The sequence below is a fragment of the Artemia sp. Qi Xiang Cuo genome, chromosome 4 (genome assembly GCF_049724085.1).
Source record: "Artemia sp. Qi Xiang Cuo chromosome 4, ASM4972408v1, whole genome shotgun sequence".
NCBI lineage: Eukaryota > Metazoa > Arthropoda > Branchiopoda > Anostraca > Artemiidae > Artemia > Artemia sp. Qi Xiang Cuo.
This window is the reverse complement of record NC_142797.1, coordinates 1,209,326-1,233,356: the sequence shown is the minus strand read 5'-3', so window position 1 is coordinate 1,233,356 and position 24,031 is coordinate 1,209,326. Positions and strand designations below refer to the sequence as shown.

Here is a 24,031-nt window from a genome sequence, read left to right as displayed (position 1 = left end):
GGTTTACAAGCGGGCCAAAGCTGAGTTATAATACACTTTAACCAATTCAAAAAATCAGATTTCATTATCCTCGCTACTTTAACAATTTGAAAAATAATTCATTCTGGCCGCTTTGAAAGAGGCTTACAAAGCGGTTTACAAACGGGCCAAAGCTGAGATATAATATACTTTAACCAATTCAAATAATCAGATTTCATTTTCATTCTCCTCGCTACTTTAACAATTTGAAACATAATTCGTTCTATCCTAATTTAGTTTTAGTACCACTCTAGTGCCCAAGACCTATTTTATCATTCGTAAAAAAAACTCACACATGGAGATACCCCCATTTACAGATAAAACTTTTATATGAGAAAAAAAAAACAGTTACAAATCATCACCAAAATTTAATCTAAAATCTTAATAAATCTTAAAAACAAAACTATGAAACATTTATTTCAAAACTTTGTTAATTTTTGGGGAAAAAACAATACAAACGTCAGATATCATTTCAGCGCTAAAATGTGTTAACAGCAGTTAGAAGGAGGAAACTTAAAATGACTGGCAAAATAATCTTAAACTGCTTGTTGCATTTTAAGGTGTAAACGTTTTTTTGTCTTCTTTTTGATCATTTTTACTTTTGACTATTTACCAAATAGAAAGATGCCTTTTTATATAAACAGAATAAAATATTTAGTCAGTTTCCACTGTGTAATACTTCCTAACATCTACTTTCCTGGGCCTTTTTATAGTCTAGATTTTAGAAGAAAGAATCGCACAGCAAAACAAAATTAGAAAGCCCTTTGATTGCAATAATCTTAAAATATTGCTTCTTCTTTTTACCAAGACTCTTAGGATATGTAATACAATACTGTAACTGAAATTAATCAAACAGCGATTGTTTATAAATATTAAACGAATTATAAAATATCATGATAATTCTACCTCTTTGAAGGGGGGGGGGTAGGGAATTTTTATACTGCAATTTTTCCTTTGGGGAAGATCCTTTCAACCAGTCTCAGGAGGGGTTGATTCCCTACCGCTCTCCACTCTGGATTGGATATTACAAACCATCTAAATTATACAAAAAATGCAATCGTAAAAATGTAAAATCGTAAAAATTTGAAGGTTTCCACGCAGAGTCGGGTCTGACACCCTGTCCCTGGGCAATCATGCCTTAGCATGAGTGTAACGGTGATTAGTTATGTTGAGAAAGCAAAATTAAGAAGTCTTAATGAGGTTCAAATTGTTAAAGTAGCGAGGAGAATGAAAATGAAATCTGATTTTTTGAATTGGTTAAAGTGTATTATAACTCAGCTTCGGCCCGCTTGTAAACCTCTTTCAAAGCGGCCAGAACGAATTATTTTTCAAATTGTTAAAGTACCTAGAAGAATGAAAATGAAATCTGATTGTTTGAATTGGTTAAAGTATATTATATCTCAGCTTTGTCGTCGCTTTGTAAATCTCTTTTAAAGCGCCAGAACGAATTATTTTTCAAATTGTTAAATTACATATAAGAATGAAAATGAAATCTGATTGTTTGAATTGGTTAAAGTATATTATATCTCAGCTTTGGCCCGTTTGTAAACCGCTTTGTAAACCTCTTTCAAAGCGGCCAGTACGAAATATTTTTCAAATTGTTCAAGCAGCGAGGAGAATGAAAATGAAATCTGATTTTTTGAATTGGTTAAAGTGTATTATAACTCAGCTTCGGCCCGCTTGTAAACCTCTTTCAAAGCGGCCAGAACGAATTATTTTTCAAATTGTTAAAGTACCTAGGAGAATGAAAAAGAAATCTGATTGTTTGAATTGGTTAAAGTATATTATATCTCAGCTTTGTCGTCGCTTTGTAAATCTCTTTTAAAGAGCCGGAACGAATTATTTTTCAAATTGTTAAAGTACCTAGAAGAATGAAAATGAAATCTGATTGTTTGAATTGGTTAAAGTATATTATATCTCAGCTTTGGCCCGTTTGTAACCGCTTTGTAAACCTCTTTCAAAGCGGCCAGAACGAAATATTTTTCAAATTGTTCAAGCAGCGAGGAGAATGAAAATGAAATCTGATTTTTTGAATTGGTTAAAGTGTATTATAACTCAGCTTCGGCCCGCTTGTAAACCTCTTTCAAAGCGGCCAGAACGAATTATTTTTCAAATTGTTAAAGTACCTAGGAGAATGAAGAAGAAATCTGATTGTTTGAATTGGTTAAAGTATGTTATATCTCAGCTTTGTCGTCGCTTTGTAAATCTCTTTTAAAGCGCCAGAATGAATTATTTTTCAAATTGTTAAAGTACCTAGAAGAATGAAAATGAAATCTGATTGTTTGAATTGGTTAAAGTTTATTATATCTCAGCTTTGGCCCGTTTGTAAACCTCTTTCAAAGCGGCCAGAACGAAATATTTTTCAAATTATTAAAGCAGCGAGGAGAATGAAAATGAAATCTGATTTTTTGAATTGGTTAAAGTGTATTATAACTCAGCTTAGGCCCGATTGTAAACCTCTTTCAAAGCGGCCAGAACGAATTATTTTTCAAATTGTTAAAGTACCGAGGAGAATGAAAAAGAAATCTGATTGTTTGAATTGGTTAAAGTATGTTATATCTCAGCTTTGTCGTCGCTTTGTAAATCTCTTTTAAAGCGCCAGAACGAATTATTTTTCAAATTGTTAAAGTACCTAGAAGAATGAAAATGAAATCTGATTGTTTGAATTGGTTAAAGTATATTATATCTCAGCTTTGGCCCGTTTGTAAACCTCTTTCAAAGCGGCCAGAACGAAATATTTTTCAAATTATTAAAGCAAAGAGGAGAATGAAAATGAAATCTGATTTTTTGAATTGGTTAAAGTGTATTATAACTCAGCTTCGGCCCGCTTGCAAACCTCTTTCAAAGCGGCCAGAACGAATTATTTTTCAAATTGTTAAAGTACCGAGGAGAATGAAAAAGAAATCTGATTGTTTGAATTGGTTAAAGTATATTATATCTCAGCTTTGTCGTCGCTTTGTAAATCTCTTTTAAAGCGCCGGAACGAATTATTTTTCAAATTGTTAAAGTACCTAGAAGAATGAAAATGAAATCTGATTGTTTGAATTGGTTAAAGTATATTATATCTCAGCTTTAGCCCGTTTGTAAACCGCTTTGTAAGCCTCTTTCAAAGCGGCCAGAACGAATTATTTTTCAAATTGTTAAAGTAGCGAGGAGAATGAAAATGAAATCTGATTATTTGAATTGTTTAAAGTATATTATGTCTCAGCTTTGGCCCGCTTGTAAACCTCTTTCAAAGCGGCCAGAACGAATTATTTTTCAAATTGTTAAAGTACCGAGGAGAATGAAGAAGAAATCTGATTGTTTGAATTGGTTAAAGTATGTTATATCTCAGCTTTGTCGTCGCTTTGTAAATCTCTTTTAAAGCGCCAGAACGAATTATTTTTCAAATTGTTAAAGTACCTAGAAGAATGAAAATGAAATCTGATTGTTTGAATTGGTTAAAGTATATTATATCTCAGCTTTGGCCCGTTTGTAAACCTCTTTCAAAGCGGCCAGAACGAAATATTTTTAAAATTGTTAAAGCAGCGAGGAGAATGAAAATGAAATCTGATTTTTTGAATTGGTTAAAGTGTATTATAACTCAGCTTCGGCCCGCTTGTAAACCTCTTTCAAAGCGGCCAGAACGAATTATTTTTCAAATTGTTAAAGTACCGAGGAGAATGAAAAAGAAATCTGATTGTTTGAATTGGTTAAAGTATATTATATATCAGCTTTGTCGTCGCTTTGTAAATCTCTTTTAAAGCGCCAGAACGAATTATTTTTCAAATTGTTAAAGTACCTAGAAGAATGAAAATGAAATCTGATTGTTTCAATTGGTTAAAGTATATTATATCTCAGCTTTGGCCCGTTTGTAAACCGCTTTGTAAACCTCTTTCAAAGCGGCCAGAACGAAATATTTTTCAAATTGTTAAAGCAGCGAGGAGAATGAAAATGAAATCTGATTTTTTGAATTGGTTAAAGTGTATTATAACTCAGCTTTGGCCCGCTTGTAAACCTCTTTCAAAGCGGCCAGAAAGAATTATTTTTCAAATTGTTAAAGTACCGAGGAGAATGAAAAAGAAATCTGATTGTTTGAATTGGTTAAAGTATATTATATCTCAGCTTTGGCGTCGCTTTGTAAATCTCTTTTAAAGCGCCGGAAAGAATTATTTTTCAAATTGTTAAAGTACCTAGAAGAATGAAATCTGATTGTTTGAATTGGTTAAAGTATATTATATCTCAGCTTTGGCCCGTTTGTAAACCGCTTTGTAAACCTCTTTCAAAGCGGCCAGTACGAAATATTTTTCAAATTGTTAAAGCACCTAGGAGAATGAAAATGAAATCTGATTTTTTGAATTGGTTAAAGTGTATTATAACTCAGCTTCGGCCCGCTTGTAAACCTCTTTCAAAGCGGCCAGAACGAATTATTTTTCAAATTGTTAAAGTACCTAGGAGAATGAAAATGAAATCTGATTGTTTGAATTGGTTAAAGTATATTATATCTCAGCTTTGTCGTCGCTTTGTAAATCTCTTTTAAAGCGCCGGAACGAATTATTTTTCAAATTGTTAAAGTACCTAGAAGAATGAAAATGAAATCTGATTGTTTGAATTGGTTAAAGTATATTATATCTCAGCTTTGGCCCGTTTGTAAACCGCTTCGTAAACCTCTTTCAAAGCGGCCAGAACGAAATATTTTTCAAATTGTTAAAGCAGCGAGGAGAATGAAAATGAAATCTGATTTTTTGAATTGGTGAAAGTATATTATATCTCAGCTTTGTCGTCGCTTTGCAAATCTCTTTTAAAGCGCCAGAACGAATTATTTTTCAAATTGTTAAAGTACTTAGAAGAATGAAAATGAAATCTGATTGTTTGAATTGGTTAAAGTATATTATAACTCAGCTTAGGCCCGCTTGTAAACCTCTTTCAAAGCGGCCAGAAAGAATTATTTTTCAAATTGTTAAAGTACCAAGGAGAATGAAAAAGAAATCTGATTTTTTGAATTGGTTAAAGTATATTATATCTCAGCTTTGTCGTCGCTTTGTAAATCTCTTTTAAAGCGCCAGAACGAATTATTTTTCAAATGGTTAAAGTACCTAGAAGAATGAAAATGAAATCTGATTGTTTGAATTGGTTAAAGTATATTATATCTCAGCTTTGGCCCGTTCGTAAACCGCTTTGTAAACCTTTTTCAAAGCGGCCAGAATGAAATATTTTTCAAATTGTTAAAGCAGCGAGGAGAGTGAAAATGAAATCTGATTGTTTGAATTGGTTAAAGTATATTATATCTCAGCTTTGTCGTCGCTTTGTAAATCTCTTTTAAAGCGCCAGAACGAATTATTTTTCAAATTGTTAAAGTACTTAGAAGAATGAAAATGAAATCTGATTGTTTGAATTGGTTAAAGTATATTATATCTCAGCTTTGGCCCGTTTGTAAACCGCTTTGTAAACCTCTTTCAAAGCGGCCAGAATGAAATATTTTTCAAATTGTTAAAGCAGCGAGGAGAGTGAAAATGAAATCTGATTTTTTGAATTGGTTAAAGTGTATTATAACTCAGCTTCGGCCCGCTTGCAAACCTCTTTCAAAGCGGCCAGAACGAATTATTTTTCAAATTGTTAAAGTACCGAGGAGAATGAAAAAGAAATCTGATTATTTGAATTGTTTAAAGTATATTATGTCTCAGCTTTGGCCCGTTTGTAAACCGCTTTGTAAACCTCTTTCAAAGCGGCCAGAATGAAATATTTTTCAAATTGTTAAAGCAGCGAGGAGAGTGAAAATGAAATCTGATTTTTTGAATTGGTTAAAGTGTATTATAACTCAGCTTCGGCCCGCTTGCAAACCTCTTTCAAAGCGGCCAGAACGAATTATTTTTCAAATTGTTAAAGTACCGAGGAGAATGAAAAAGAAATCTGATTGTTTGAATTGGTTAAAGTATATTATATCTCAGCTTTGGCCCGTTTGTAAACCGCTTTGTAAACCTCTTTCAAAGCGGCCAGAATGAAATATTTTTCAAATTGTTAAAGCAGCGAGGAGAGTGAAAATGAAATCTGATTTTTTTAATTGGTTAAAGTGTATTATAACTCAGCTTCGGCCCGCTTGCAAACCTCTTTCAAAGCGGCCAGAACGAATTATTTTTCAAATTGTTAAAGTACCTAGGAGAATGAAAAAGAAATCTGATTGTTTGAATTGGTTAAAGTATATTATATCTCAGCTTTGTCGTCGCTTTGTAAATCTCTTTTAAAGCGCCAGAACGAATTATTTTTCAAATTGTTAAAGTACTTAGAAGAATGAAAATGAAATCTGATTGTTTGAATTGGTTAAAGTATATTATATCTCAGCTTTGGCCCGTTTGTAAACCGCTTTGTAAACCTCTTTCAAAGCGGCCAGAATGAAACATTTTTCAAATTGTTAAAGCAGCGAGGAGAGTGAAAATGAAATCTGATTTTTTGAATTGGTTAAAGTGTATTATAACTCAGCTTCGGCCCGCTTGTAAACCTCTTTCAAAGCGGCCAGAACGAATTATTTTTCAAATTGTTAAAGTACCGAGAAGAATGAAAAAGAAATCTGATTGTTTGAATGGGTTAAAGTATATTATATCTCAGCTTTGTCGTCACTTTGTAAATCTCTTTTAAAGCGCCAGAACGAATTATTTTTCAAATTGTTAAAGTACCTAGAAGAATGAAAATGAAATCTGATTGTTTTAATTGGTTAAAGTATATTATATCTCAGCTTTGGTCCGTTTTATTCCGCTAGTTATTGTTAGAACAAATCTTTTAAGATTTCATTTCGACTTTATTTATTGGTCAAAAGAAAAAAAAAACAAGGTGAGCTGAAACAACATATGTTATTCTGACGGAAAACATAAGCTGAGGTGTTTCTTTATTTTTCAAGAAATGGGGTTTTCCTCTCAATTAGAATCTATGACTTTTAGCAGAAGAAGGGAAAAGATATACACTTATTAGTAAAAATATGCCCAAGCATAGGATCTTGAAAAATTAGGGAAAATCGAAGTACAGTTTTAATGAAAAAGTCGTTGTGGAGTTATGCATTTATTTTTTCTCGTAGTAGCGAATGCCAAGTTAAAAAAAAAAAAAAAAGAAACGTGGTCAGAAATTCAGCAAAAAATAAACGAAAAGCATATGGCACCAAACAGTTAAGAAACCGTAACTTTCCTTTTAAGGTCTTGCTGCATTCGGGAATCAACTGATAGTTAATTTCGAATTTTTACAAAACAATGTCGTCAAATTCAACTAGTTAGTTTTGCTTATTTATTTTTGCAGTTCAACATGGCAACACTGACAAAAATGTGCTACTGCCCAGAAACTTTATAATTTTGACGTATGCAAAAGAAAAATCTTGTAAAATAACGGTTTACAGGTAAGACCTAAGGTGGGTCCAAGAGCGTGCAAAATGTTTTTATCTTGATGTTATTGGGACTTCAATATATTTAGTTTTTTGGGTTGATTTCTATTGGTTTACTAATTTAATTAATTCATAAGTTAATTTACGTAATATTCAATTAAAAATTCCTAAGACATAGGCTGCACAGTAGTTGAAAATAGTCCGACTCATCGTTGGATAGTGATACTATCATATACAGTGGAGCAAAAGTAAATTCCAGAGCCGTAAAAAAAATAGCTCCTTATAGCAACTAGAGCGACTTAGAAAAAATTGCAGCAATAACAGAAAGGGGTGTTTCCTTAGACAGAAGCTGCACAATATGTGGCAATAGTCTGCAAAATAATGCTTCACATATCCTATTAAGTTAGAAGTTAATCTTGTCATCCGGAAGCAATTACTAATTCAACATACCATTGGACAGTATAGTAACCATAGCAGCTATATAAAAAAGAAATTTACAGAGATAACACAAAGGGTTGCTCCCTTAGACATAGACTATACAGTAGCTGAAAATAGTCCGACTCATAGTTGGATAGTTAGATCATTATATAAACCTGACCAGAAGTAAATTCTAGACACTTTTATACGGATTAAAAATGTTATAATCTACTGACCTAGTTCCTGGACATTTATTTATATTTTGTAAAAGTGGTTTGAACTCGAATTATTTCAGTGATAATATTGGAGAGCCATCAAGCAGTTGACGAATATAAATAAATAGGAGATCCGATATTTAGAGGCAATTACGCTGCGATTGAGGTAGGGAAAGAAAAGTAAGTAGAAGAGGGGTGGAGAGTTGTTAGCAAGAGCCGTGGTACCTGTTGGGCTTGCCCCTTAAAATTGTAGGGACAAGGTAGACAGCCTTCAATGCTTCCCTTACTTCTCTCGCATGGAAACCACCAGAAAAATAATGAATGAATTAAAATGGTTACTGGCGCGTTTGCTTAATTTACCAAGCAATTACAATTCCTTTGGATTGGGAAGGCCCTATTCTAAACACAGCACTCCCTTGAGTGCAACATTTATTTTTTAACCTATGATTTCCCCCTAATTAGGTCAATATTCATTTAGCATTTGAACGAGCAAGACGTAATGTGAGCGCGCTATTGCTGTTTATCATGTCCGGAGGGGATGAAGAAAATTTGCATTATTGTCCGGTGCTGCATTTTGTTCAGCAAAACGTTGAGAAAGGAATTGATGATGATGATCAAGAAGTTTGGTGCGGATTTTTTCGACGTTGATGATATCGTGAAGGTGAAGAAATGGCTTGGGTCCAAGCTATATCCAGAAACTTTATTTCAGAAGCGAACTGGATCGAAAGCGTCACTGAGCCGTCTAGATGATATTCTGGACTTTATCAAGAATGGCAACACAGACGATTTTGACATCCCAGTATTTATTATTCTAAGCCCCAATGAAGTGCCATCGATGTCAGCCACAGCTTATTCTGCTTTTTTTTCGTAATTGAATGAGCTGCACGTCCAGTTAAAGAAAATTTCCAACCGGTTTGAGGCATATTCCAACCATTTCCCGCCACATCACAGTCTGGAGCCAGTACCTCAAAACCAGCAGATAGCCATTCTACTATTTTTGTCTCTAAATTGCCACCGTCTATTAGTGATCCGACAAACCGTAAGGACTTTGTCGATGAACTAAGTGGTCATGATTCGATTGCTAGTGTTCGGCCGTTGAGAGATAAACTTTTTGTGAATATTGAGAAATCTGTAGCCTCTGATTTCTGTGAGTCTGTTGTTTCGGGTGCTGGCGCAAAGATTTTGCAGAAGCGGTACCTCGGAATAGTAAAAGGAATCCCGCTGACATTTAGTGCTAGTGAATTCAAAACGCACCCTGGAGTCGAGGACACAAGCCGATCTGGGTCATCCCAAACTATCATGTTAGTCTTTTCGGACTCGTTTGGTAAAATTGACGCGATAAAAAATGGTATGAAAATCGGATACGAGATTTTCAGCGTTTATGACTTGATAAGTGTACTGCGTTGTTGCTTTAAGTGCAGGTCTCCTGATCACGTTCTAAACGAATACAACAGTCAAGTGGAATAATGTGCGCGCTGTGCTGGCAATCACTCTTCTTCGAAAGATGCGCCCTGTACTAATATCCCTTATCGTGCGAACAGCGGCGAGTCACACACCTCGTGTAGTCTATTGTGTACAGTACTCAAGTCTCGTATTGCGGCCGGTGTGAAAAAAATATGTTGCAAAAGTTCTCGGTTATTTCGTACAATATAAACGGAACGCGTAGGAAAGAGTACATTATTGACGAACTTTCGTGCAAATACGATATCGTCTGTCTTCAAGAGCATCTTTTATCATCAGCTAATACCAATCTGCTGAAACGGAGTGGGAATCACATTGCGGTTGTGAATGCTGCAAGGTCTACGTTTGGTAGACCTTCCGGAGGCCTCGCCTGTATTTTGAAACGTAGTTCTTTTTCATCCGCGACGCCAGTGCTGTTCTATAGTGAAGAAAACATCTTGGCCGTGCGAATTGCCGAACTAGTTTTTATTAATGCATATTTTCCTTATGATCGTAAATCTATTCAGTCACTGAATAAGTTTGCCAAGACTTGTAGTGTTTTGAAAAAAGTGGCAGATTCTGCATCATCTTTTGGTTACCAATTTGTTGTCGCTGGGGATTTTTATGCTGATTTATAGAATTCAAACCTCCGATCGGATATGGTTTTCCAGTCTTTGTCCGAGTTTAAGCTACTGGATAAGAATCGTTCATTTTCATATTTCCATCATTCTGGGAGCCATACTAATATAGATCTTGTTCTTTGTTCACCAAATTTATCGGTTTCGATTGTTTCTGTTTACGAAACAGAAAGTGATACAGACCACCTACCAATTTCCTTTTCGTTTGATATCTCTCTGTCACTAGATATTTCACGCGTGAATCGTAGATGGTTTACCAGGCGAAATTGGAATAAGTCTAATTGGGCGCTCTACATTTCTACCCTTGCAGCTCTTTTGTCTACTATAAAAGTTCCTTTTCAGCTACTTCATGTTGGATCTAAATTTGTAAATGATAATAATTTTTTGAATATATATTATGTTGATATTATATCATGTATGAAGGAAGCCGAAAGAGTGGCCGTTCCCGAGGAACGTGTAAAATTTGATACACGGAAGCCTGAATGGTCGTGAGACCCAGGTTAAAAACAGTGATAAATAAAGCCAAATTTTGGATGCGTAAATGGGTTTCTTGCGAACGGCCACTCAACGGCGTAGTTTTTGAGCTTAAACAGAAAAATTAAACTAGAGTATAAAAAGTATTTGCGGTCTGCAAAATCTAAAATTTGTAAGTCCCCAACAAGTAATTTAGATTCAAAAAAGGTAGTAAATTCAGATAAAATTGATGATTCTTTTTCAACGAGTTCCCCAATTAGCCCTGCTGCTTGGTGCAAATGTTATGATCAATTTTTTAATACCGTAAACCATCTCGTTCATCCTACATTTATGAAGCTTCTTAATTCTACCCCACTCCACCAGAACCAGATCCTCCCAGTTCATTTATCTTCGGTGGTACTAGCTATAAAGAAGCTCAAGTCAAGTTCTATTGATGGTGATGGCATAGGTGCCAAAAACCTAAAGGTTGATTGTCCAGCTCTTGCCCAACATCTAAAACTTCTTTTCCAAATGTATTTATGTACCTCCTTTGCGCCTGAAAGTTTTTGATTCGGAAGAGTTACCTCAATTTTGAAAAAAGGAAAAATTCTGATTGAGTGTGCATCATACAGGCCAATTACGGTTTTTTGAAATACAAGCACTATTTACGAGCGTCTACTCCTTCCTTCAGTTAAGTCTTCCACATACTTCGGTGAAAACTAGATCGGGTTTTCAGCTGGAGTAGGTTGCCAGCTAGCACATCGTGTTTTGGCAAATGTTCCTACTGAGGCGACTAAAAATGGATTCGAGCTACATTTATGCGCCTTGGATCTCTCCAAGGCCTTTGACACCATTACCCATCACCAAGCTATTTTTTCCCTTTTTAGTCACGGTATTAACATTTCGGTAATTTTTCTTCTTACATGTTGGTATTCAAAATTGTTTTTTTGCGGAATAAAACGGACATGAGTGTTTCCAAAAGCAAAATTCCAGTGCGGCGTGGGGTCCGGCAAGTTGCCGTCCTTTCTCCTTCTATTTTAAATTTTGTATATCATCTGTTCTTTCTCCTATCCCATCCACTTGAATTCTTAATTCCGTTAACATCTCTTAGCTTGTTTATGCAGATGATATCCTTTTCATCAGTAGGACTAAAAGGGGCTTTCCCTGTCTGTTTCAACAATACCATCTAAACTTCATACCATTGGACTTTCTCTTAATCTTTCAAAGTGTGAATATCTCTCATTTAATAGTAATAATATGACCCCTCTAGTTTACGGATCTTTTTCTGTCCCATCAGTTCCTTTTTTCCGGTGGCCAGGTATCGATGTTAGTAAAACACTAAAGTCTTTCCGAAAGGTCGTCGTCACTGACTGCATGAAGAAAATTCAGTTAAGTTATTCTAAAATTGTTGCGATTCGAGGAAGATACAATACAAAGTCTCTTGCTAAATTATATTCGGTTTTTACAGATCACTCGGGTTTGTTTCTGTCTGGAATTTACAGTATTTTTCACCAAAAAGACATCAGATCAGTTCATTCATATTATTTCCGGTTTTCCCACTTTTAATTGTATCTGCCTCCATGGTACAGAAATCGGAACCTCATATCTATTTACGGTCTTCCGGATATTGGGTCGAGGCTTGCCGGCAAACTACCCCAGTCTACATATAAGTATCTGCCAGACCACAGTGGCCTTACTCGTTTACTGTAGTTGTTGTTGTTGTATGAAGTGTTGTTGAAGTTGTTTGTTTTGTTGTTTATTTTTTCACAATATTAATTTGAATTCGTTATATTCATGAACAGGTAATTTTCAAACATTTGAAATATGAAGCTCTAAATTATTAAACGATGCTCCATTAAGTCCTGGTCCGCTCTATTAAGTCTTGGCCTGTCTTTTGTCATAAATTAATTAAAAAACTTTATCCACAAAATAAGTTTTTCAAAGAAAAGTAAAGAACTCCATTAGACAAAAAAGATTATTTGATTTTATTTTTGCTCATTTTTGTTCAATGGGAGTTCTTTACTTTTCTTTGAAAAACATATTTTGTGGAAAAAGTTTTTTTAATTAATTTCTGTTCATTTTATATTGACATAGTCTTTTCAGGGAAAAAGAAAATAATACTTTAAATCTTTTCTTTTTTTAGACTTAATAGTTTGGCCTGCTATTTGTTTGCCGGCGAAAAATTTCAGCAATTTTTAACTGCTCCTATAAACTTCAAAGAGGGCTCATTCGATTGGAAATTGTAAGTTCTAGTTCACTTTTTAAGAGTCAAAAGAGATTGGAGGGCACCTATCCCCCCTCCACACCCTTTTTTTCTCAAACCCATCTGATAAGAACTTTGAGATAGCCATTTTTTTAAAAAATAGTTCAAAGACCATATAAAGAAAACTCCAGGGTAGACACACAGCCCCCCAGGGCCCGAAGACAGGCGTTGTAAGTTATGCCCTAGGGGAATACATGGTTCTTATGGAAGGGTTGCACGCAAATACTTCAGAGAGGGCTAATTTGATTGGAGATTGGAAGTTCTAGTTCAGTTTTTGAGAGTCAAAAGAGATTGAAAGACAACTAGCCCCCCCCATCACGCCCCTTTTTCCTGCATGCACCTGAAAAAAATTTTGAGATAGTCATTAAGATTTGCATTGTTCAAAAGTTAGATAACATAAACTCAGACGTCTACATAACCCCCCAGGGGTCGGGGGCTAGTAGTGTTAGTTTCACCCTGGGGAAAGTATCTTTCTTGAAAAAGTAATGATTCTATAAACTTCAGAGAGGACTCATTCGATTCGAAATTGAAAGTTCGAGTTCACTTTTTAACAATCAAAAGAGAATCGAGGTCAACAAGCTCCCCCCACGCCTTTTTTTTCAAAAACAATAAGATTAAAATTTTTGGATGGAAATTGTGTTAAAAAAAAAATTGCTTGATGATCAGATAGGAAAAACTTAAGAGTCTACAAAACCCCCCAGAGCCTAAGAATAGGCAGTCTACGTTATGCCCTAATGGCAGGTATGGCTCTTATGAAAGAGATGCTTGTATAAGCCTTCTAAAGACCTCAGTTGATTGGAAACTGAAAGTTCTAGTTCACTTTTTAAGGGTCAAGAGATTTAAAGGCAACTAACCCCCCCCTTGCCCTTTTTTTCCGCAAAGCCATCCGCTACAAATTTTGACAAAGCCAGTTTTTTAAAAATTTTTCAAAAATTAGATAACAAAAACTCCGGTGTCAACACAACCCCCAGGACCCAGGGGGGTAGGCGTTGTAATTGTTGTCCTGGGGACATGTATGGTTCTTATGAAAGGGATGCTCGTATATACTTCAGAGGGCTCATTTGATTTGAAATTGAAAGTTCTAGTTCACTTTTTAAGAGTCAAAAGATATCCGAGGGCAACTATTGATTTTGAAATAAGGAATTTTTAAAAACTTGAAACTTTTTGCAATTTTTTAACAATAACAATAATTTTTCAATTTTTAACAACATACACCTTTTTAAAATTCTGGACACAAATAGTAGTGTTTACTTTAGTTTCATACCTCCTCTAGTTGACCTGAAATGGAAAACTTGATACTATTCGCAAAAAAATCTGTTTACTTGCTTTGATAGCTTGGATGCACTTACGCTATTTTGATTTGGTTAAATTTTAAGAGAAGAAGTAGCCCTGAGAGTTTGAACATAATACCTTCAGTCGTTCTTGAGATACTGCTGAGATGCCTTATTGGGAATTAGCATTAACACAGTGCATTTTGATTTAATCTTAAGGCAACATTTAGCTTTTAAACATAATGGGCAAATGGGAGGGGGATTAGTTGCCCTCCAATCGCTTTCAACTATTATAAGGGCATCAGCCCTTTCTATTTTCAATCGAATGAGCCCTTTTCGAAGTTCCCACGACAACTCCTTCGAGTTGTCGATAAGAATCGATACGAAGTGCCCTGATCTAAAAAAAGCCTTCCAATCACTTTTGACTATTAAAAAGGGCACTAGGCCTTTCGATTTCCAATCAAATGAGCGATTTTTAAAACGACAACGCTTTCTATAAACACCTTATATGTCCCCAGGGCATAAATTACAACCCTTACCCTAAAGGCTGTTAGGGTGGTTCTCATCCTCTAAGACCTAATTTCCAGAACTTTCAACTACGTTAAACAAAACTGCTATCTTAAAATTTTGATTGGATGTGTTTGGGGAAATGGTGGACGTGAGAGGGGTGTTAGTCGCTCTCCAATCACTTTCAACTATTAAAAATGGCACTAGCCTTTTCAATTTCCAAACAAATGAGCCCTATTGAAGTTTCTACGACAACACTTTCAATAAAAACCTTATATGCCCCCAGGGCAAAATTTACAACCCTTGCCCTGAGAGCTGGGGGGGGGGGTGTCATTCTCAAAGACCTAAACCTAATCTCCAGAATTTTCTACTACGTTGAACAAAATGGCTATCTGAAAATTTGTATTCAATGTGTTTGGAGGAATAGTGGGCGTGAGAGGGGGGTTAGTTACCCTCCAATCACTTTTGACTATTGAAAAGGACACTAGCCCACTCAATTTCCAATTGAATGAACCTCTTCTGAAGTTTTACGACAGCTGTATCTATAACGACCTTATATGCCCCCAGGGCATAACTTAAAACCTGGGCCCTGGGGGTCTGGGCGTGTTATCATCCTCAAATATATAACTTTTAGAGCTTTCAACTACGTTGAACAAAATGGCTATCTCTAAACTTTGATTGAATGTTTTTGGGGAAATAGTGGGCGTGAGAGGGGGGTTAATTACTCTCCACTCACTTTCGACTATTAAAAAGGGTTATTTCAAGTTCCAATCAAATGAGCCTTTTTGGGAATTTCTACAACAACTTTCTATATAAATCTTATATGCCCCCAGGGCATAACTTACAACCCTTGCACTGAGGGCTCTGAGGGGGTTATGATACTAAGATACCAAATTTCCAGAACTTTCAAGTACTTTGAACAACATTGATATCTCGATATCTTTAATGGATGTGGGTGGGAAAATAGTGAGCGTCAGAGGGGCGTTAGTCACTCTCCAATCACCTTCAACTATTAAAAAAGGCACTAACACTTTCAGTTTCCAAATGAATTAGTCCTTTTGAAGTTTCTACGATTTCAATAAAAACCTTATATACCCCCATGACATAACTTACAACCCTTGCCCTGAGGGCTGTGGGGGAGGGGGGGGGGTATTATCCTTAAAGACCTAATTTCTAAAACTTTCAACTACGTTGAATAAAATGGCTGTCTAAAAATTTTGATTGGATGTGTTTGGGGAAAAAGTGGAAGTGAGAGGGGGGTTAGTTGCCCTCACATAACTTTTGACTATTAAAAAGGGCACTAGTCCTTTAAATTTCCAATCGAATGAGCCCTTTTTCAAGTTTCTACAAAAAAGATTTCAATAAAAACCTTATATCCTCCCAGGGCATAAATCATAACCCCTGTCCTGAGACTATGGGGGGAGGGTCCTGCTCAAAGGTATAATTTCCTGAACTTTAAACTGCGTGGAACAAAATGGCTATCTCAAAATTTGATTGGATGTGTTTGGGGAAATGGTGGGCGTGGAAGGGGTGTTAGTTGGCTTCCAATCACTTTCGGCTATTAAAAAGGGCACTAGTCATTTCAATTTCTAATCGAATGACTTTCTACGACAACACGTTTTACAAAAACCTCATATGCCCCCAGCACATAACTTACAACCCTTGCACTGAGGGCTGGGGGGGGGGGGTTCGTCATGCCCTAAGACCTTAAAGCCAGAACTTAAAACTGCGTTGAATAAAATGCTTATCTCAAAATTTTGATGGGATGTGTTTGGGGAAAACGTGGGCGTGACAGGGGGGTTAGTTGCCCTCCAGTCACTTTCGACTATTAAAAAGGGCACTAGCCCTTTGAATTTCCAATCGAATGAGCCTTTTTTGAAGTTTCTACGACAATGTCTTCTATAAAAACCTTATATGCCCTAAGGGCATAACTTACAACCCTTGCCCCGATTTCTGTGGGGGAGTGTCCTCCTCAAAAACATAATTTCTATCTGGAAATCAACTACGCTGAACAAAATGGCTATCTCAAAATTTTGATTGTATGTGTTTCGGGAAATGGTGGGCTTGGAAGAGGTGTTAGTTGCCTTCCAGTCATTTTCTACTATTAAAAAGGGCACAAGCCACTCCAATTTCCAATTGAATGAGCTCTTTTCAAAGTTTCTACGACAACTTCTTCGATACGAAGTGCCCTTGCTCTAAAGAAACAAAAAAATAATATATTGTGCCAACATCATTCTTATATGCCCCCAGGACACAACTTAAAACCCTTGCCCTGAAGGTTGTGGGGGAGTGTCCTCCTCAAAAACATATTTTCTATCTGGAAATCAACTACGCTGAACAAAATGGTTATCTCAAGATTTTGATTGGTTGTGTTGGGGGGATTGAGGGGCGTGGGGGGGGGGGGCTAGTTGCCCTCCAATCACTTTCGACTATTAAAAAGGGCACTAGCCGCTCCAATTTCAAATCGAATGAGCCCTTTTCGAAGTTTCTACGATTACTCCTTCGATACGAAGTGCCCTAGTATGGAAAAAGAAAACAAAAAAATAATAATACATTGTGCCAACATCGTTCTTTACTTAGGCAGCGCTATTGCGCTGCCTACGATAGTTTTTTTTGTATCTTGAATGTTTTTATTTTCTTTGGTTACTCTGCTCCTGTGAATTTTTTAAGTTTTATGTACTAATGTATGTAATGTATTATCTACTTTTTCGTTATTATCCACAATTATAATTTTTGTATATGATGTGGGTTAAAAATAAAATTATTATTAGAGCCATAAGTAAAGTAATTATAGTAACTGTAGTAACTCAGAAACTTACAGCGATAACAGAAGGTGGCGTTCCCTTAGGCAGGGGTTTTGTCATAAGCTCCAAGATTTCTTCTGAATGCTTTGCAACAAATTTCCGACATTCAGCTGATTCTGCATCAAGAAGCACTTGTATGATTCTAAAGGCGCGCTTTTCAAGTTGTATATCACGCGGAGAAGCATTCAGCCATTTAATACAGATTTGGTACATTTTTTCAATGGACGAAGTCTCTTGATATATAATTAGTATCTGCTCTAAGTCGACTAATGAATGCAATAGGAACCTAAAAAGAGCAAGACATAACTTAGAAAAATATTTGGTTTTTATGCTAGAACAATAATTCATAAAAAAGAAACATTCGTTAAGCAGATATAGTGTTAAAAAAATTCGTATAGTTTTCCACGCATTTAAATAGAGCACAATTCTTGTCAACAGAAATACGTCTTTCCACAAATTCTGACTTGCAGTTTAAGTTGATGGTTCTTTCACCAATTGCGCTACCAAACAAGATCGATATTTCGGTAAAAATTGACATAACCGCAAGAAAATCGAATATTGAAGGAAACCATTTATAACAACTGTGTTATTTCATATGCCACATCTGTATCGGCACTTCCTTAAAAGTCCATATAATGCAATAAAATTCGCAAAACCTCGAATATTGAAGGAAAGCTCCAACAAAATTATTTCTTATCCCGTGCCTGTATCAGTAGTTCGTCGAAAATTGATAGAACTGTAGTAAATATCGAATATTAAAAGAAGGCATCGATTCCTATTGGGTTACTTCTTATACCATTTCAGCTAAGACCTTTCATTTAAAGTCGATACAACTGCAGTAAAATTGGCAAGACTGTAGTAAATATCGAATATTGAAAAAGTGTCTATTAATATAGCATTATGTTATGCCATATGTGCACTACTCCATGATGTGTGATATTGGGTTCCTCCCTCCCGACATCAGAAGACGTAGGCCATAGAAGGCAACACTAGGCAAATGCCTTGAGAAGGATGCTGCGCTTTTGAGATCGTCACTCAAAGAACTTGGGTGAAAAGCACAAGAGAGGTCATCATGGAGAGGCACCGTTGTTGCCTAATGCGTCAGCTGGCGTGGGAAGACCTAAGTAAGCTGAGTAATATGTGCATTGATATTTCGTAAAAATTAATCTAACTGCATTAAAATTGGCAATACCTAATGAGTTAACTTTTATGCAATTTCTGAATAAGCATTTCATTATAAAATCGATACAACTGTGTGAAATTAATGAGACTGGTATAAATATCGAACGTTGAATGCAAGCGTCGATTCCTAATATATTGGTTCTGAAGTCACATCTGCGTCAATTTATATTGACATTGGTCCAAAGGACTCCTCTCCCACAAGAACGAAAATAAATGTGGCACAAAGTTTTTGACCACTATATACCCTTACTCTAGAGTTGTTGATTACGTGTTTAGCATGGGTGGGGAAGAGGGAGGAGTAAGTTTTTTGAATCGTTCAAACATGGTCATATGCATCGGGGCCGATTTTAAAAGTAAGTGGTAATCTTTATTTTTGTTTGATTATTTGGTGATTGAACTGCTGCATTTTTTGTGACCCATTGGAAATGATAATAATATTAATAATAATAATAATAAAAATGCCAAATTTAATTAAGGGTTTGTTGAGTCAGTCGCAGTGGACGGTTTTCTATTATTACATATAGTTTCAACTCGTTATATGGATAACATCTCAGTTTGCGAACAAGGTTAGGATATGTTATATGTCTTTTATATACTATTACTACTACTACTAACAACTCCCCGCAGTACAAAGTCGCCTGAGGTCAACACAGCTATGCACGCTCCTTCTCCATTCCAATCTATTCAAAGCCCCCCTCTTCACACACTCCCAGCAAGTTCCCACTTTTCTTATATCTTTCCTTACGACATCTACCCCTCCCAACCGAGGACAACCAACTTTCCTTTCAACCCTTGACATTTGACCGAAAAAGGCAATCTTTCATCCTTCATCAGCAGAACGTGTCCGAGCCTCTCAACCTTTTTCTCATTATAGCCCTAGAAAGCGGGATTGATTTTCCGAACAGCCTACTGTTTGAAATACGGACAGTCAGCCAGGTACCTAAAACAATTTTTATCAATTATAACAATTATTATAACAATCATTCTTATCGTAAACATAAACAGCTGAAAGCAGCTGAAAAAACAACAACAACTAAAATTACAGAAAAACCGAAATATTTGGAACCAACAATCGTTTTTAAGGGTGAGACACCCCTCCCCCTCCCCACGAAAGGCAATGGCACAGAAAAAGGTCCTTAAATCATGCAAGCAGCTTAAATCAACACGCAGCCATACGTCAACCAATGAACTATTTTATTACTCACTTTCTCGTATTTACTTTCTAATTGAATTTTTCTTTCTTTAGTACAAATAAAGTTATAATAAAAAAAAATCAGCCTTAATTGAAATACACAGTCCGAACAGCCTACTGTTCAGCCTTCCACTTTCTCCTTTCTTTACACACTGAACACGGTTTAGACACACAGAAGGAACTTTCCGATCCAACCATCATAATTGCTCTTCTCTTGAATAAAATCATTAAAGGCACTTTATAGTTTTGTACCCACCCAAACAATGTTCACCAGTCAAAAACAAAGTATACGAACCGTTTATGTATACAATAACAAGTATTTGCAGCGGTGATTTTTGTCAGGTTAATGAATGGGATGACCAATTATGGTTCTCCAGCTAAGTTCAACCATTAATTAGTCCTTATACTACTACTACTAACAAGTCACCACATCACCAAACCGCCTGAGACCAACATAGCTACAGACGCTCCTCCTCCAGCCCAATTTATTCACAGCCTCCCTCTTTGCACTATCCCAGGAAGTTCCCATTCCCTTAAATCTTTTGTGCAACATCCTCCCACCAAAACCGCGGACGAACTGCTTTCCATTTAACCCTAGACGGTTGGCCGAAAAAGACATTTGCACTCATTCATCCTTCATCGGCAGAACGTGCCCTCTCAACCTTTCTCTCATTATAGCCCAAGAAAGCAGGACTGAACCTCACTTTTCGTACAGCCTACTGTTTAAAATACCATCAGTCAGTCGGGTACCCAAAACAGTCCGTAGGCAATTTCTCTGGGAAACATATAGCAAATCTTCCTCCATTTTTTCGGAGTACCCATACTTCAGAACCATATTTAGTTCTTCTACAAACACAAAAATATTTGACAAGGCCTAAGGAGAAGCAAGCTCGAGAAACTAGACCTGGAAACGAATAAAATAATATACAGATATACGAAAGCAGCAACGAGCCTAAAGACTAAAAAATATACTACAAAAAAAAAAAAAATATACTTGCACAACAATGTGAAATTCAATATAGTAACATTATTAGTAATGCCTCGGTCTAAACAACAAGAGACCCAGATCAAATTACAGCCATAAATCTTATAGATTGATTCTTTTACTGCGAAAAATTGATGTGTTCCTAAAATTTGTGAAAAACTAAACAAAGATAAAGAATGATCTTGACTCAGATAAAGAATGATAAAGAAGATAAAGAATGATTTTGACTCAGATAAATAATGACAAAGAAGATAAAGAATGAATGATTAAACAAAGAATGATATATTTTAAAACTCTTCTTGAACAATGTATTGGCCAGCGCCAAAATCTACCAACAGTGCCACCCCCCTCCCCAGTGACACATTTACAACTACATTAAAATTTTGGCTTCCTTCACTTATCCTTCGAAACATCTACAAACACCTCATTATGGAGATCATCAGTTTGATTTTCGTGCGGGTCTTGGTGTTGGGAATGCACATGCAGTTTTCGTGTCTATTTTGGAGAGGTATGAGACAATGAAGAAACCTTTATATGTTTGTGCAATACATATTTCTAAAGCATTTGATTCGATCCTACACTCCCAAGCTGTTGTAGCCCTTTTGAGGAGTGGGGTAAACCCATTCATTTGTGCCTCCCTGTGGCAATGGTACCAAAACTCTTCCATACGTGTCCGCGTGCAAAATCTTTATAACAACCGAATTTCTGTGCGTCGTGGAGCAAACAGGGCTCAGTGTTAAGTCCTGCAATATTTAACAATGCCATCCGCTACGCAACCCGCAGAATACCGCATTTTCTTATCGAGCCATCCATTGACGCAAGTCACCTTTCATACGCAGATGACATTCTTCTACTGTCTGACAATTTGCAATCTCTGCAGGCTGCTGTGAACAGCCTTTATGCCGGGTTGTCTGACATCGGGCTGTAAGTCGCTTCTGCTAAAACTGAATTTCTCGTTTTTGGTTGTCATCACCCTCCCGATTCAAAAATTGAGGTTGGCTCTGATTCAATTTCTGCCACTGCTTCACATAAGTACCTTGGACTGAATTTGAACAACAAGGTCATTAACAATAAGTGTGTTGAGAGAGAAGTTGAGAAAATCCTATGGACGTTTTTCTAGAGTTAAAGGTCGATTTGACAAAAAAACGCTTGGTCAGCTTTATAGCTCGTTTTTTGCTCCCCATGTATTTTTTCTGGTGTCATTATGGAAATTTTTTACCACGTCTGAACTTCAACAAATTCGGTCTGTCTTTTTCAAATTTTGTAAGTATTTTCTTTGTGTTCCTATTTGATCTCGTAACAGTCATATCTCCAAACGATACGGTTTTTAAGATATGTGATAAGCTGGATGTTTTAGAGGGGAGATTCAAACAGCGATCTGAGTCAGTCGTATATTTTCCGTTGGGATATATTAATCGTTTGTGAGTTATTGTTAGTGGTTTTTTTTTTTTTTTTTTTTTAGTGTTTGTGATGATAAGTGTTTATATTTTGTTTATATAGTGCTTATAAGTATTTATAAATTTCTTTTTCCATACTCCTCTAAGTGCATTTTTTGTATGTACAGAGGGTTCAAATAAATTATTATTATTATAAAAAAAGGGTCCACGCATACTTTTTACGATATCCTAATTTATCTTTTCAGTACCTGAAAATGAAACATTCCATTTTTTAGATACGCTGGCAAATAAGACAATCCTGTAGGGTTTGTCCTATGAATAAACTAATTGCTTCTTAAAAGACTAGAAACAATAGGAATTCAAAATCAAAACAGAAAGCAAAATACATAAGAATTCTAATTTTACACAAGAAAAGAGCAACTACATACACAGGTTCTTCACCACTGCTTTTTTTTCTTTATGCATTTTTTTTTCTTTATGCATTTATTTTTTTTTCTTTATGCATTTTTTTTTTATTCACAAGGAAGCGGTCGTATATACATAACGAAGCCAAAACTTTGATTTTTTCCCCTCTGAGGGTGGGGGGTTGGGGGGGTTGGGAAGGACATTGGTGAGAAAATTGGCCGCTGGCCAATTAACTGCCCAAAATGAATCTTAAATACACAATATTTAACAATTATAATTTACAGAATAAAAGAAGGACTACATACACAGGGTCTTCACCGCTCGGTGCAGTTCCTTTGGTAGCTTGCATCATCTTTTCAAATAGTTTTTCATTGAATGACTGCAATTTTTCTTTTTGAGTAATTGTTGCATAAACTGAAATGGTTTCATAGGCCGCTGATCGATGCCCATCTGTTGTCTGTCCATCTGGCTTCTTTGTGTAAATGTTGAAAAGCCTTTAAGAGAAATTTGAGAAGCATTAAGAGATCTTCATGTTTGTTATCTAGAAGTATCATTTTTTAAGGGTGAACCTGTTATTTTCATTATTTTTTTAAAACACCTTATTTTTATTAAACACTGAAGTGAACTAGCATAAACATCGCTTTCCACACAAAATTTCTTTATTAATTTCAAGATAATAACTTGGTTCAGGTCCACAAAAATTCAATTTTTTTTTGATTTGATAATTGAGCAGATTTCCAAAAATTACATTGGCCAAGCTCCATTACTTTTTTTCAAATATTTGTTTAGAAAAAAACTGCTTACTCTTATTCAGGAATTTATATATATTTATATTTTTTGGAGGGGGGGGGGGGTTGAATAATAAAAAAACTATTTGATTAATCTGAATAAGAATCGGTTCGAAAATTAAGAAAAGAAGGAGATTTCGAGAGGAGGGTCAGCCCAAAAGGCTTTTTCCCAGAGTTCGTTCCTTTCCTATTTTTAGTGTACTTTTTTAGTTTTTTTTCATAGTAGTTTTTTTTAGAGTCTTCATTGAAGCACCTCTATTAGTTTCTGTGACGCTCAGTCATAGTAGCGACAATTGTACATATAGATATTTGTTATTTTTTTCTTGGTTTTCGATTTTATTTGATTTTAGGTTATTTTAGTTTTATCTTTTTTTCTCAGCATTGAAGACGTCTTGTTTTATTCAGGTGCAATATCCGGGTCGCTTTAGTTTTGTCTTTTACCTTTAATTGCCGTACTCCCGTTAGTTGACTTCATCGTGAGATTTGTTCTCTCTCTTTGCTTTTTAATAGTCTCACCTTTAAGAAAGGGAAAAAAGAATAATTTTCCTCTAAACTTTACCCAAAAATTGGAACAAAACCCCGCCCCCTCCGATCGGACCGCACCTGTATACTACTTCTCACATGATTATTTGAAAAAATTGCAAATGAAGCACTTTTACACCATTAACCAGCTTTTTCACACCATTGCAAAATTAGCACTACAACGCCTGATCT

General features: G+C 35.8%; 1 protein-coding gene across 1 annotated transcript in view; it reads right to left on the bottom strand.

The window, feature by feature from the left end:
• The window catches only part of LOC148952669 (RRP12-like protein), a 124,636-nt gene that overhangs the window by 30,500 nt on the left and 70,105 nt on the right, over nucleotides 1–24,031 (bottom strand). The window contains exons 13-14 of the mRNA XM_089087331.1: nucleotides 22,835–23,023; nucleotides 17,384–17,654 (exon numbers count right to left, since the gene is read on the bottom strand). Coding sequence (XP_088943457.1) covers nucleotides 17,384–17,654; nucleotides 22,835–23,023 — 460 coding nt within the window. The remainder of the gene's footprint in view (nucleotides 1–17,383; nucleotides 17,655–22,834; nucleotides 23,024–24,031) is intronic.